This window comes from Mobula birostris, chromosome 3 (assembly GCF_030028105.1).
Source record: "Mobula birostris isolate sMobBir1 chromosome 3, sMobBir1.hap1, whole genome shotgun sequence".
Lineage (NCBI taxonomy): Eukaryota > Metazoa > Chordata > Chondrichthyes > Myliobatiformes > Myliobatidae > Mobula > Mobula birostris.
The window spans coordinates 53,754,968-53,770,340 of NC_092372.1; the positions used below are offsets into that span (position 1 = coordinate 53,754,968).

Genomic DNA, 15,373 nt, shown 5'->3' on the forward strand with positions numbered 1-15,373 from the left:
CCAACATGTTCTTTTTATGTGTCGTAGTTTGTTGCATTTTCTGCGGGTTTTGCCTTTAAATCTGCATTGGTCTGGTGTATGTGAGCCCCCACCACCATGGTAACACAACTCGTTAAGCCAGGCAGCCTCTGGCTAGATGCTGCAATTTTGTTCGCGCTTATATTCATTCCTGACTGAAACTCAGTTGAGACTCTGCTGTTTCTATTGATACAGCTATTTCAGTTGCTGTTTTAAATGTAAGTTGAGCTTCAGTTAGGAGCCATTTATGAATGCTTTCTTGTAAGATTCAACAAACTTAACTGATCTCTTGGTGCATGATTCAGGCCATCAGTGAACTGACAATGCTCAGACAATATCTTCAGTTAAGCTACATATCCTGAAATGGACTCCCCTTATGATTCCGCTTATGAAAGCTGAAGCATTCTGCAATCCATAATGGCTTCAGTTCTAAATGTTCTTGCATTACTTTCATGATATTAGCAAAGTTCATTTTGGCTGGTTTAGTTGAAGCAGTCAAACTTCTAAGCAAACTGTCTGCCTTTAAATCCAATGCACTCAACAAAATTGTCATTTATTTTCATTGGCTATTTCATTTGCTTTAAAATGACACTCAATTTGCTCAACGCACATATTCCAGTTATCTCTTGTGAAATCGAACACCTCTATTGTTCCAGTGTAGCCAGTATTTCTGCTTTAAAAAAATAACGTTTATGAAGACTCAGTACTCGCTGTTTATGAACCCGTGAATTTGTCTGTTTCCTGGCTTTTGTTTTAGTTTGTCCTACTTCCTCCCCTTGTGAAGGGGAAAAAAAGTACTGCGCCGCTTGTTTTTTTACTCACCTATTTCTTGCAGCTCTTTTTTTAAAAAAAAACTCTGACATCTCATTCTGCTTCAACGGGTATGTAGTTATTTCAGGTTCTTTTAAAACTTCCACGTCACACTGTTATGGTTTTTAACTCCAAAGCATAAAACTAATTGCAAGAAAGGGATAGGAACCCAGTTGAACTTATCTTAGTTTTGTTTTAACTTCAAGCAACACATGTAAGTATGACATGGTGGCATCATGATGTGTGCCATTCATGTACTTTTACATACGGCCCTTATTTAATTTGTTTAAATGAACAAAAATGCCTTATCAAACAATATTTGTTTTTACTTTACAATATTACTCAAATATAACTGAAATAGTAAATATACAACACCATTGACTTGACTGTTAGGAGACAATTATAACAGACTTCAGCATCCATTTAATGCCAGGCATTACAATTCTGTTCCATTAAGTCCATGAAGTCCGTAAAAATACATCAGATTGATTGTTATTTGGGCAACTATTAATGCAATGCATTAATTAACAGTCCAAACAAGTTTTCTTGGGACTTGTGATTTGCTTCTTTCTGTGAAGTCCAGTCAGTTTGCATAAACAATGAAAGGCAGGCAAATCACATGAAGAAATGTTCTCACTTTATTCTCATCTTTAGCTTTGGAATGTTGTGGCAGCTTTGGCAGCTTTACGGAGGTATATGACCAAGCAGATTATTGGCTGTAAATAAGATAGAAATACTGTTGTTTCAGGCTGTTGCAGAGGAAGCCGCCAGTGTATTGGTCCACTGTTCGGATGGTTGGGACAGAACTGCCCAAGTCTGCTCTGTAGCAAGTGTACTACTTGATCCATTTTACCGGACCTTAAAGGGATTCATGGTAAGAATATAATATTAAAAAAAGATAAAGGTGACACAAGCATGTTGAGTATTCAGAAATAGTTATTAATGTTGATGTTCTTGCTAATATATTCTCTGCTTATGATGCCAAACATCAAATGCCCTAATTTTGTGGAGGTGTGATTCTGCTGTCACTGATAGCTATCTGGTACTTTGGTTAATGACCATTTTTAATTTGTGATAATTGGCCATTAATTTTGCTGTTGGTTGTACAAGATTGATTCAATATTCAAGCCTGCACATTTATCTAACATTGATATTTTTCGGGATTGTTCAGGAATGGGAAACTTATTTTCCTTTCCTGTTCTAAGCACACTGAGATCAACAATGGAGCCCCTACTATTCGCTAAAGAACAATATAACAACATCAAAATTTACCCCTCCCCCGCTCTGTGAAGCTTATTTAATCTTTGTAAACATTTATGGGATGCATTCAGTAAGAGCAGCAATTTTGTTGTGGTGGTTGCATGGTTAAATCATTAGGTACTTAATTCTTAGCAATTGTATCACCGGTTTGATCAATTGTATTTATATCCAAAATTGTCTTTTCTGGTTTTCGGATTCTCTCTTTTGACTTTTCTTGATGGTCTTCACTTCAGGCTCTGTGGTCCAGTTCAGTTGTGTGCAAAATTGGATCAATAAGCAATGTTTTGTAGGAAGAACAGAATCCTGAATTTGTGGAGCAATATGATAAACTTTTACAAGCATACCATCATGCAAAGGTCCATTGTAAGAGTAAAATGTATATTTTAGCCCCAATCTCCTGCCTTCTCCCTGTATCCCTTCATGCCCTGACCATTCAAGGATCTGTCAACCTCTGCCTTAAATATGCATAAAGTCTTTGCCTTCACAGCTGCCTGTGGCGAAGGATTCACCACACTCTGGCCAAAGGGATTCCTCCTCATCTCCATTCCAGAAGGATGCCCAACTATTCTGAGGCTGTCCATAGGCTATCCGCCATAGGAAACATCCTCTCCACATCCACCCTATCAAGGCCTTTCACCATTTGATAGGTTTCAATGAGGTCACCCCTCATTCTTCTGAATTCTAGTGAATACAGACCAAGAACCATCAAACGCTCTTCGTATGGCAAGCTGTTCAATCCTGGAATAACTTTCATGAACCTCCTTTGAACCCTCTCCAGTTTCTAAGATAAAGGGCCCAAACTACTCACAGTACTCCAAATGAGGCCTCACCAATGCGTTATAAAGTTTCAACATTACATCCTTGCTTTTATATTCTAGTCCTCTTGAAATGAATGCTAACATTGCAGTTGCTTTCTTTACTCAACCTGCAAGTTAACCATTAGGGAATCCTGCAAAAGGACTCCCAAGTCCCTTTGTATTTCATAGCTTTTTAAGCAGTCTCGGTTGTGGCACCTTGTCAAAGGCCTTCTGAAAATCCAAGTACACAACATCAACCAATTCTCCTTTGTCTATCCTGCTTGTCATTTCTTCAAAGAATTCCAACAGTTTTGACAGGCAAGATTTTCCTTTAACCATGCTGACTGTGGCCTATTTTATCATGTGCCTCCCAGGTACCCTGAGACCTCATCCTTAATAATCGACTCCAACATCTTCCCAATCACTAAGTCAGACTAGCTGGCCAATAGTTTCCTTTCTTCTGCCTATCTACCTTCTTGAAGAGTGGAGTGACACTTGCAATTTTCCAGTCTTCCGGAACCATTCCAGAATCTGGTGGTTCTTGAAAGATCATTACTAATGCCCCCACAATCTCTTCAGTCACCTCTATCAGAACCAACTGATCCAGGTGACTTTTCTATTTTCAGACCTTTCAATTTCCCAAGAACTTTCTCTCCAGTTATGGTAACTTCACACACTTCATAACCCCTGACACCTGGAACTTCCACCGTACTGCTAATGTCTTCCACAGTGAAGGCTGATGCAATATTCTTATTCAGTTCATCCACCATTTCGTTATTCCCCATTACTACCTCTCCAGCATCACTTTTCGATGTCTGTCCCACAGGTCTGTTAAGAGCGAAAGGATTGCAAGGGACAAAATTGGTCCTTTGGGAGATCAGAATGGTGATTTGTGTGTGACGATGAAAGAGATGGAGGAGATCTTAAATAGATATTTTTCATCTATCTTTACTAGGGAGATGGACACAAGAGTCTATAGAAGTGAAGCAAAGCAGTGGGGAGGTCATGAACTCTACAGAGATCACAGATGAGGAGGCCTTTGCTGTCTTGAGGCAAATTGGTGGACAAATCCCCAGGGCATGGCAAGGTGTTTACAAGAACCTGGGGGTGGGGGAAATGCAGAAATTGCAGGGCCCTAGCAGAGATATTTAAATCGTCCTTCACAACAGGTGAGGTACCAGAGGACTGGAGGATAACTAATGTTGTTCCGCTGTTTAAGAAAGGCTGTAAGAATATCCCAGGAAATTATAGGCCGGTAAGCCTGACATCAGTAGTGAGAATGTTATTGGAAGGTATTCTAAGAGACTGGATATGATTATTTGGATAGATGTGGACTGCTTAGGGATAATCAGCATGGCTTTGTGCGTGGTAGGTTGCATCTCACCAATCTTGTACAGATTTTCGAGGATATTACCAGGAAAGATGATGAAGACCACGTGGACATTAGTAAGGAATTTGTCAAGGTCCTGCATGGGAGGTTAGTCAGTTGCTTGGCATTGAAGGTGAGTTGGTAAATTGGATTTGACATTGGCTCTGTGGGAGAAGCCACGGAATGGTAGTAGATGGTTGCCTCTCTGACTGGAGGCCTGTGACTAGTGATGTGCTGTAGGGATCAGTGCTGGGTTCGTTGTTTGTCATCTGTATCAAAATCTGGATAATAATGTGTTTAACTGGATCAGCAAATTTGTAGATGACACCAACACGTTGGGGGTGTAGTGAACATTGAGTGACCATCAAAAGTGAAATGTTTAAGAGGTAACTACTTTATTCAGAGATTGGTGAGAGTGTGGAATGAGCTGCCAGCCCAAGTGGGTCATGTGATTTTTGATTTCACCACTTAAGAAAAATTTGGATAGGTACATGGATGGTAGGGGTATGGAGGGCTATGGTCCCAGTGTGGGTCGATGGGACTCTGCAGTTTAAATGGTTCAGCATGGACTAGATGGGTCAAAGGGCCTGTTTTCGTGTGGTAGCTTTCTATGACTCCACAACAGAGAACTGCGGGTTGACACACAAAATGCTGGAGGAACTCAGCAGGCCAGGCAGCATCTATGGGGGAAAAAAAAGTACAGTCGATGTTTCAGCCTGAAAGGATGTGGTGCAGAGGGAGATAATTTGTTCTGAAGCTGTGGCCTTTCTGATGATGTCACTCTGCCCATCAGAATGGCCCCAAAGAGAAATATTTTATTGTGATCAACAAATACCTCACCTTGGCAAGATAGATTCCATTGCACCATTTGATAGTGTTACCAACAGAAAGTCCTATAAGAGGTATGGTATTCATGAATAAGTATACATATGCAAGTTTTGTCTTGACATAATTAATCTGATTATCTGTTTCTGCAGTTGTGCTACCAGATATTAAAATTTGTTTTATGTAGATTTTGATTGAAAAAGACTGGGTTTCTTTTGGACACAAGTTTAACCACAGGTAAGAATTTTACGTTTCACATATTTATATTCTAGTTTTCAGATTGGGAAATATTCAGTGTATTAGCAAATCAAATGGAAACTGATGTATGTTTTGTATAGAAATATTTGTTGTACTGGTACTTATATAAAGGTGGCCAGAAGATATCTGTTATGGTTTCTATTCATTGCATTCCACACTCATTTTTAAATCACAAATGGGATGGACCTAAGGCTGATTTATACTTGTGCGTCAACTCGACACCGTAACCTACTCAAGTGGCCTACGTGTGTTTTTGAGCATTTATACTTGTGCGTTGGTATGTCTGTGTCGCTCTGCAATTCGGGCATGTTGCGCATGCGCACATACCTGCCTGTGCAAGGCTTCATGGTCATGGTAGTCTTCCTCAGTGTAAACAAGTTTGAAGCGAGCGTCTTGTTTCATAAAAGCGAAATGTGTCCTCCATAATTTTGGAGGTCTGTAAAGCTTTATGGAAAGCATTGCAGCCAGAGTTCCTTCCCTGCCCTTCAGTCAGCCAATGGGAAGCTAATGCAGCGCAGGAGGAAATGTGATGCTACCAGGCGGACCAATCACAGTTGTTGGTGTCTGCGTTGCTATGACGAGTAGTTACATTTTGGGAGAGGTGCGCGTCGGGCTATGGCGTAGGGATCTGCGTAGGCTCAGCATAGGGTTTGCGGCTATGTTGTACCTACGGCGTCGAGTTTACACACAAGTATAAATCAGCCTTTACTCTTGCAGCTTGTTTCTCTGTTCAAAACACCAGAATAATTCAGCTGCTACTTGTTCCTAAATTTATTCATGTTAGTATATAGGTACCTACTCTTTGTTAGTCCAAGCTTGAAAATAAACAATGTCCTATTTGCTCATTACCTGTCTACGGTGCTTTGCATCTTCACTGTATATGGTGAATAAAGTCGATCCTTGAAGAAAAAATAGATATTGTTATGAACAATCAGTTTGCCAATATTGTAAATTATTGGGATATCAGAACCATTTCCAGTGGAACATCATGAATTTGTTTTTCCCAGGGAAGTCTCATTCAGTTATTGCAACACTCAGTCCTCTTTTGCCAAAGCTGTTGTCAAACCTTTGAGTAAATTTACCAACTATTTCATGAGCTTACACTCTGACCTCATGAAGAATTTTGTTACTTGCCTTTTAAAAATCTATCTTAAGAAAAAGCTTTAGGTGAATGATTCTCTGCTAGGATCTGAGTTTGTTCATTCAGATATTTCCAGTAGATCTACAAAGCATGATTGAAAAGAGCAATTAATTTTATACCTTCATTAAACCACCTCACACTTCCAAGTAATTATTTAGTTCAGTCGTTGCATCTTTCTGCTTTATTCATGTCCTTTCCACTGAATACCTACTTTTGTTAACAGGACAACATCAGTGAAATCTTAGCAAGCGACATGTAGTATTTGTACCACTAAAGTATCATTGATGACCACTTTCAAAGTCTAAACACCTAGATATCTTCCAGACACCGTCAACCTGCTTCTCACCATCAGTGTCTGGGGGTTGGGGGTGGTGGGGAAGGGGATACGTTTAAGTAGAACATTAACAGAACAGCTAAATCATTATTGTGGCTGCCAGTGCAGGAAAGAAACACAAGTCGATTGAAATGAGTGGATCGTATTAATAGAGCTTAGGACAAAGCCAGTTGGCCCCCTACTACTGAAATGAAAGGACATATCTCTACAGCTGGCATTCTGTGTCATCATTGTGTGCCAGCAATAGGATGCACTAAAGCAGATTTTGAAACTAAAGCAACTACAATGTAGTCAGACAGAATTGTTGATCTGAAAGCTTAGTCAAAGATTCTGAACTTCAGCAAATTGAGGGTTTTTTTTAAAACCTTGTGAGTGTAGAGAGACAAACTATTTGGTTATAGTCAGAGCTAATCACTAATGAAGTATAGATATTTTTAGAAAATCTTAAAATGTTAAGCAAGAGTAGGCTTGTCAGTTTTCATTTCCTTCGCTGGGATGAGTCATCGGTAGTGTTGTTGACTAGTGAGCCATTTAGAAAAAGCTTAAGCTTAGCAGTGGAGGGGAAGAGATGGTAGATGATGAAAAGCAATAAAACAATCCTTGAAAGAAAAGTATTTCTTAAAATGCAAAGCAATCAATTGCTATTATCTGTTCAGAGGTTTATCTGTGAAACATCTAACAGCCGTCAATATTCAGTTCCCAGCAACTTTTGAAATCTTGGTAAATATAAAAAGATATATTTAAGTGAAGCATTAGGATGTGATAATGTAAACATTTGGTGTTTACAGACTGAGGTTAAATATTTTGTTCCGTATATGTGTTCGTTGTCCTGCTAAATGTTTCCTAGATTTGATAAGCATGGTTTACGTCTGCTTATTAACTTGATACAGCTAACATATTTTGAGGAATATTAATGGGAAATTTCTGAAATTAAGCTTTGCAACTGAGAACAGATTGCAGTTTACTGATAGTTGAGTGGGTTTTTTTTCGAGGCTTCATATCTCTGCATCAGTATTGGGCTGACACACTGAATGGTTTATAGAAATAGTTAAAAAGGTTTAACGTATTTTTCCGATGGAGAAATGGAAAATTCCTGGAGCATTATTATTGGTTACAAGGTTTGTATGATTAGTTGAATGCTCTATGTTCACTCGTCAGGTCAACCTTGCTCACTGAGCAAACAGTGCATACCGTGTTTATCTTTGATTCTAGTTTTGACTGACCTTGTACTATTGCATCATAAACAATTTTTTTCAATTTTTTTTTGCCAGGGAAAAGGAAATCTAGAAAGACAGGAAAACATGCTTCACTCATACGTCATATTTTAAAACAAGATTTCATTACCTTAAAGAATAGTTTTAAAGATTAATTAATTTTCTGCAAACTACAGTCAGTTGCAACTTTATTAGGTAGCACCTGTATCTAATATAATGGTCACTGAGTGTATGCCTGTGGTCTCCTGCCACTGTAGCCCATTCACTTCAAGATTCGATGTGTTGTGTATTCAGGGATGCTCTTCTGCCCGCCATTTTTGTAATGCTTGGTTATCTGAGCTACTGTTGCCTTCCTGTCAGCTTGAACCAGTCTGAGCATTCTCCTCTGACTTCTCTCATTACTGAGGCATTTTCGCCCTTGTACCGCTCAATGGATTTTTTTCTTTTTGTTTTTTTACACCATGCTCTGTATAGTCTAACAACTGTTGTGCATGAAAATCCCAAGAGATCAACAGTTTTTGAAATACTCAAATCACCCTGTCTGGCACCAATAAACATCCCACGGACAAAGCCACTTAGATCACATTTCTTCCCTATTTTGAAAAACAACTGAACCTCTTGACCATGTCTGCATGCTTTTATACATTGAGTTGCTGCCACATGATTGGCTGTTTGAATATTTGCATTAACGAACAGGCGTACATGTGTAACTAATAAAGTGGGCACTGAGTGTACATCAGATTTCCAGCATGTACAACTTTAAAAAAATGTTCATGATTATTATTAAGGCTTAAAGGTAATGCAATACTTAAATAAGTATTGATTCCCCAGTATTTTGCACTACAGGGGACTGTGGGAAGTAAGCAGTTCTGATTCAAGATTGTTTAATGTCATTTCCGGCACACAAGTGTGAAGCAGAACAAGATAATAAAAGACAATAAATATAAATTATTAAAGTAACACGTACATATATTAATTATAAGTACTTACGTAAAGTGGCACTAGGTACAGGAAGGAGTTGTCTGTACATAAAGGAACTGACAGGAAATCATAAAGTAGTGATGGTGGAGGGTGTAGAGTGGTGGTTTAGTGAGTGGAGGTGTTATTCAGCCTTACTGCTTGGGGAAAGTAACTTCTTTTGAGTCTAGTGGTTCTAGTGCGATGCTACATAGCCACCTCCCTGGTGCGATTGGGGACAAAGTGCACAAACTGGATAGTGGGATGCTTCATGATATTGCTGGCCATTTTCTGGGACCTTACCGTATATATGTCCTTGATGGTGCAAAGGCTGGTGCCAATGTTGTGTTGGGCAGTTCTGACTACTAGTTGTAAAGCTTTCCTCTCCGCTGGAGTGCACTATCCGTACCATGCAGTGAAGCAGCATGCTCTCTACATTGCAACTGTAGAAGTTCAAGAATATTGATGTGCATAGTCCAGCTCACTTAAGCCCTGTCAGAAAGTAGAGGCATTGTGTTCTAGGGCCATGTGTGAGATGTGCACTCCCAGGACTTTGAAACTGTGCACAGTTTCCACGCTGTGCCGCAGATGTTAGGAGGGTTGTGAGTTCTCCTGAAGTTGATAACCATCTCATTTGTCTTGTTGACACTGAGGAAGAGGTTATTTTCTTGCCACTAGTCTCTAAACTCTTCCACCTCCTCTCTGTAGTCAATTGTTGGTGATGAGGCCCACCGCTGTCATGTCATTGGCGAACTTGACAACGTGAAGTCTTGGGTGTTTGGCCATGCAGTCATGTGTGAGCACAGTGTATGGCAATGAGCTCAGCACAAAAATCTTGGAGGCATCCATGATGGGGGGGGGGGAGGAGCGGTTGTGCATTCTGACTTTCTGAAGTCTGTTGGTTAAGAAGTCCAACACCCAGTTGCACAGGGGTATATCTAGACCAAGGAGTTGGAGTTTGTTCTCCAAAGCCTGTGGGGCAATAGTGTTGAATGCTGAACTGAAATCCAGAAACAGCATTCTGACGTAAGTGCAAACACGAGAAAATCTGCAGATGCTGGAGATTCAAGCAACACACACGAAATGCTGGTAGAACACAGCAGGCCAGGCAGCATCTATAGAAAGAGGTACAGTCGACATTTTGGGCTGAGACCCTTCGTCAGGATTAACTGAAAGAAGTCCTCTTACTATCTCTTCTTTCGGTTAATCCTGATAAGGGGTCTCGGCCCGAAATGTTGACTGTACCTCTTCCTATAGATGCTGCCTGGCCTGCTGTGTTCTACCAGCATTTTGTGTGTTTTCTGACATAAGTGTCCTTGTTTTCTAGGTGTGTCAGGGCCAGGTGCATGACGAATACTATGGCATCTATTGTAGTGTGGTTCTGTTGATAAGCATATTGGTGAGTGTCCAGTGTGGTAGGAATGGAGTTTTGATGTGTGCCATTGCCAGCCATTCAAAGCAGTTCATGATTAGCATCAGTGCTACTGGGCAGTAGCTTCAGTTCTGAAGCTGTAGGGTTCTTTGGTACTGGGATGATGGCGGCTGATTTGAAGTATGTGGGGCCTGGAGGAATGATGTCTTGAAGATGTCTGAGAAGACATCAGTGAGCCTTATGGTGGTTGACTCTCTACAGAGTCCTTCTCATATCTGCTGCTGTTATAAATAGTGGATTCTCACTTGGAAGGACATTCCTCGAAGCATGCATATTGGACAGGTGTTCCTGAAATTTTTGTGCGTAGGCAGTCTTTTCCCTCTTGGCGCCCAAGGTGAGGTGACTGCTCTGAGAGCTGTTCTGTCACTAGACTTGAAGCCGTCGTTCTGGGCTTTCAGTAGGGAGCGAACCTCTGATTCAGCCAGGGATCCTGGTTGGACAGTGAGTTGACCGTCTTGGTGTACCATCGTTGTTGACACACTTACTGATGTAGCCAGTAACAGATGAGGCATATTCCTTGAGGTCTGTATCATCCTTGTTTGTGGCAGCCTTCTTGAATATATGCTGGTTCGATACAGTCCTGAAGCGTAGAGATTGCCTTATTAGGCCATACAGTGATGGTCCTCTTGACTGGAGTTCTCCATTTTCAGCAGTAGTCGGTATGCTGGGATTAACATTATGAGAAAGTGATCAAAGAAGCCAAATTGAGGGTATGGGGTGGCTTTGTAAATTCTGTATCTGTCTGTATAAATGTGGGCCAGTCTGTTTGTTCCTGCCACCTAGTGGTCATGCTGACATGTTGGTGGAGTTTGTGTAAAATATCCTGCAGGTTAACATGATTGAAGTCTCCTGTGATTAGGAAGAGACCGTCTGGATGTTTAGTTTGTCGGGAGCTGATGATACTGTACAGCTCTCCCAGTGCATCTTTATCATTGGATACTACTTGGTTTTAGCATTTCATTATATCAGCATATGTTTAATGTGCTGAGGATGTTCCTAGCTTTATTATTTCTATTCTTGATGTCCCACATGTTCCAGTCATCCGGACTGGTGATGCTGCCCAATTATATGAATATTTTCATGTATACGAGAACATTATTCTTTATCAGTACTGGTTTTCTATGGGGTATATTTAATGCAATTACTCAATATTGGTGTGAAAGGTCACATGCAAAATCAAGATCTGCAATAGATAAGAAGTGTCAAAGGTTACGGGAAGAAGGCAGCTGAATGAGGTTGAGAGGGACAATAAAACAACCATGATGGAATAGTGGAGCAGACGCGTTGGGCCAAATGGCCTATGGTGTCCTTTTTATGCTCTGATTCATGGTGACGTCAAAGACAAGTGCAAAGGTGCCACCTCTGATGTATCCCAATTTTTTTTTTCTTCAAACCTGACTCCACTTTGAACAACAGTGCACGTAAAGTTAGGATCAAAGCTTTTGATGGTGCACATTATGTGCAGAGGAATTCCACTGACCATAGAATGCTCATAAAGATATGAACACATTGACTCCATTTTATCCCTTGAGGTTTAGTCCCTTCCCACCTACATTTGCAATACTTCACATGCTCTTGATCTCCTCAACAACCTTCAATTCCCTGGCCCTGATCACCTCATTTTCACCAGGGATGTCTTGTTGCTATACACTTCTATTCACCATCAAAACAGCATTAAAGCTCTCCACTTGCTTCTCGACAACAGACCTGACCGCTTCCTATATATGATACTTCAGTAATATCTGAGTAATATTGGCTGCTGTATCAGAGGCACATGAGGTATATCTCGAGAAACGGCCTGTCCCAATGCATTTCAAATTATAGTTTGCAACTTTGATCAGGCTTGTTTGAAGAAAGCCCTGCGCTATTATGACAAGCACATAACCTATTGCACTAGCAATCCCAAAACACTAGGCCACTGCTACACTACAATAAGGAATGCCTATCATTCCTTCCTGAGACTGCATTTTGGCAAGTTGGATCATTTGTCTGTACTCCTGCTACCTGCATACAGACAGAGCCTAAAGAGCGGGACTCCAGAGATCAAGACAATGAAGAGGTGGTTGAAGTAGGATGAGGAACTGTGACAGGATTGCCTTGAGTCAGTGGACTGGGGCATGTTCAAGAACTCATCCAAGGACCTGAATGAGTACATCAGGGTCATTACAGACTTCATTAAAACAGCCGTGGATGAGTGTACCCCCGCCCCCCCCATGAAATCGTTTGGGTTTTTCCCCGGCCAGAAGCCCTGGATTTGTCAACTACTATAACAGGTTCCTGTCAAGCCTGGCTAATGTGCTCCAGCCCTTGAACTTATTACTGCATAGAAACCATAGAAACTACAGCACAGAAGCAGGCCTTTTGGCCCTTCTTGGCTGTGCTGAACCATTTTCTGCCTAGTCCCACTGACCTGCACACATAGGAAGTTCAAGAAGAAATGTCAATGGACAAAGCAGTGTAGATAGCTTTCAAACGATAAAGATAATGGTGACATCAGACACTGTGTTGACACATTATGATCCACATCATCTAGTGAAGCTTGCCTGTGATGTCTCGCCTTATGGTATAGGTGCAGTCATGTTACATTTTTTGAGTAATGGAAGTGAACACCCCATTGCCTTGCATCATGTTCTCTTAACTCTACAGAGAAAAATTATGCACAGATTGACAATGAAGCCTAGAGTCTGGCCTGGGCTGTAAAACATTTTACCCAATACATCAAACACTGGTGTCCATTTTCAAACCAGAGAAGGGAAGATGTTAAGAAATCCCTGAGAATAGACTGCATTGCTCTGGCAGAGGATTCACGTGGATTTTTCCAGGCCGTTCATGGGCACAAGTTTCTTGGTAGTAGTGGATGCTGCTACAAAGTGGCCAGAAGTGTTCCCAATAGCCTCCACTGCAGCCTTGCACACTGTTGAAGTCTCTTCTCAAGGACTGATGTTCCAGAACACTCAGTTAGTGACAATGGACCACCATTGGACCATCCTGAAGTGGGAGGGAGAGGAGCCAGAGCTCGTGGTACACATAGGTAGGAAAAGGGAAGAGGTCCTGAAAGGAGAATATAGCGAGTTAGGAAGGGAGTTGAGAAAAAGGACCGCAAAGGTAGTAATCTCGGGATTACTGCCTGTGCTACGTGACAGTGAGAGTAGGAATGCGATGAGGTGGAGGATAAATGCGTGGCTGAGGGATTGGAGCAGGGGGCAGGGATTCAAGTTTTTGGATCATTGGGACCTCTTTTGGCGCAAGTGTGACTTGTAGAAAAAGGACGGGTTACACTTGAATCCTAGGGGGACTAATATCCTGGCGGGGAGATTTACGAGGGCTACTGAGTGACTTTAAACTAGAATGGTTGGGGGGTGGAAATCAAATTAAAGAGACTAAGAGAGAGGAGCTTAGTTCACAAATAGAGAAAGCAGGTAGACAGTGTGTGAGGGAGGATAGGCAGGGGACAGAGATCAGGAGCACTCAGACCAAAGATGTAGGGGACAAGGAAGAAAAAGATAACAAGGTTGTTTGCTCCATTAAGGATAAACAGAGAGTAAGAGGTGGAGAGTTTCTTAAATGCATCTATTTTAATGCTAGAAGCATTGTAAGAAAGGTGGATGAGCTTAGAGCATGGATTGACACCTGGAAATATGATGTTGTAGGTATTAGTGAAACGTGGTTGCAGGAGGGGTGTGATTGGCAACTAAATATTCCAGGATTTCATTGCTTCAGGTGTGATAGAATAGGAGGGGCAAGAGGGGGAAGTGTTGCATTGCTTGTCAGAGAAAATATAACAGTGGTGCTCTGGCAGGATAGATTAGTGGACTCGTCTAGGGAGGCTATTTGGGTGGAATTGAAGAATAGGAAAGGTGTATTGATGCCTATAGGGGTGTATTATAGACCATCTACTGGGGACCGAGAACTGGAGGAGCAAATTTGTAAGGAGATAGCAGATATTTGTAGTAAGCACAAGGTTGTGATTGTGGGAGATTTTAATTTTCCACACATAGAGTGGGAAGCCCATTCTGTAAAAGGGCTGGAAGGTTTGGAGTTTGTAAAATGTGTGCAGGATAGTTTTTTGCAGCAATACATAGAGGTACCAACTAGAGAAGGGGCAGTGTTGGATCTCCTGTTAGGGAATGAGATAGAGCAGGTGACGGAGGTATGTGTTGGGGAGCACTTCGGGTCCAGTGATCACAATACCATTAGTTTCAATATAATTAGGGAGAAGGATAGGACTGGACCCAGGGTTGAGATTTTTGATTGGAGAAAGGCTAACCTTGAGGAGATGTGAAAGGATTTAGAAGGAGTGGATTGGGACAATTTGTTTTATGGGAAGGATGTAGTAGAGGAATGGAGGTCATTTAAAGGTGAAATTTTGAGGGTACAGGATCTTTATGTTCCTGTTAGGTTGAAAGGAAAGGTTAAAAGTTTGAGAGAGCCATGGTTTTCAAAGGATATAGGAAACTTGGTTCGGAAAAAGAGAGGGATCTACAATAAATATAGGCAGCTTGGAGTTAATGAGATGCTCGAGGAATATAAAGAATGTGAAAAGAATCTTAAGAAAGAAATTAGAAAAGCAAAAGAAGATACATGGCTGTTTTGACAAGTAAGGTGAAAATAAATCCAAAGGGATTCTACAGTTATATAAATAGCAAAAGGATAGTGAGGGATAAAATTGGTCTCTTAGAGAATCAGAGTGGACGGCTATGTGCAGAGCCAAAAGAGATGGGGGAGATTTTGAACAATTTCTTTTCTTTGGTATTCACCAAGGAGAAGGATATTGAATTGTGTAAGGTAAAGGAAACAAGAAGGATAGTTATGGAAAGTATGACGATTAAAGAAAAGGAAGTACTGGCACTTTTAAGAAATATAAAAGTGGATAAGTCTCCGGGTCCGAGCAAGATATTCCCTAGGACCTTGAGGGAAGTTAGTGTGGAAATAGCAGGGACTCTGACAGAAATATTTCA

The 15,373-nt window shown here is 41.0% G+C and overlaps 1 protein-coding gene across 3 annotated transcripts in view; it reads left to right on the forward strand.

Moving 5' to 3' along the window:
• Positions 1–15,373, forward strand: part of mtmr7b (myotubularin related protein 7b) — an 80,606-nt gene that overhangs the window by 42,106 nt on the left and 23,127 nt on the right. For all 3 annotated transcript variants that reach the window (XM_072251812.1, XM_072251814.1, XM_072251813.1), the window contains 2 exons: positions 1,577–1,702; positions 5,267–5,316. In XM_072251812.1, coding sequence (XP_072107913.1) covers positions 1,577–1,702; positions 5,267–5,316 — 176 coding nt within the window. The remainder of the gene's footprint in view (positions 1–1,576; positions 1,703–5,266; positions 5,317–15,373) is intronic.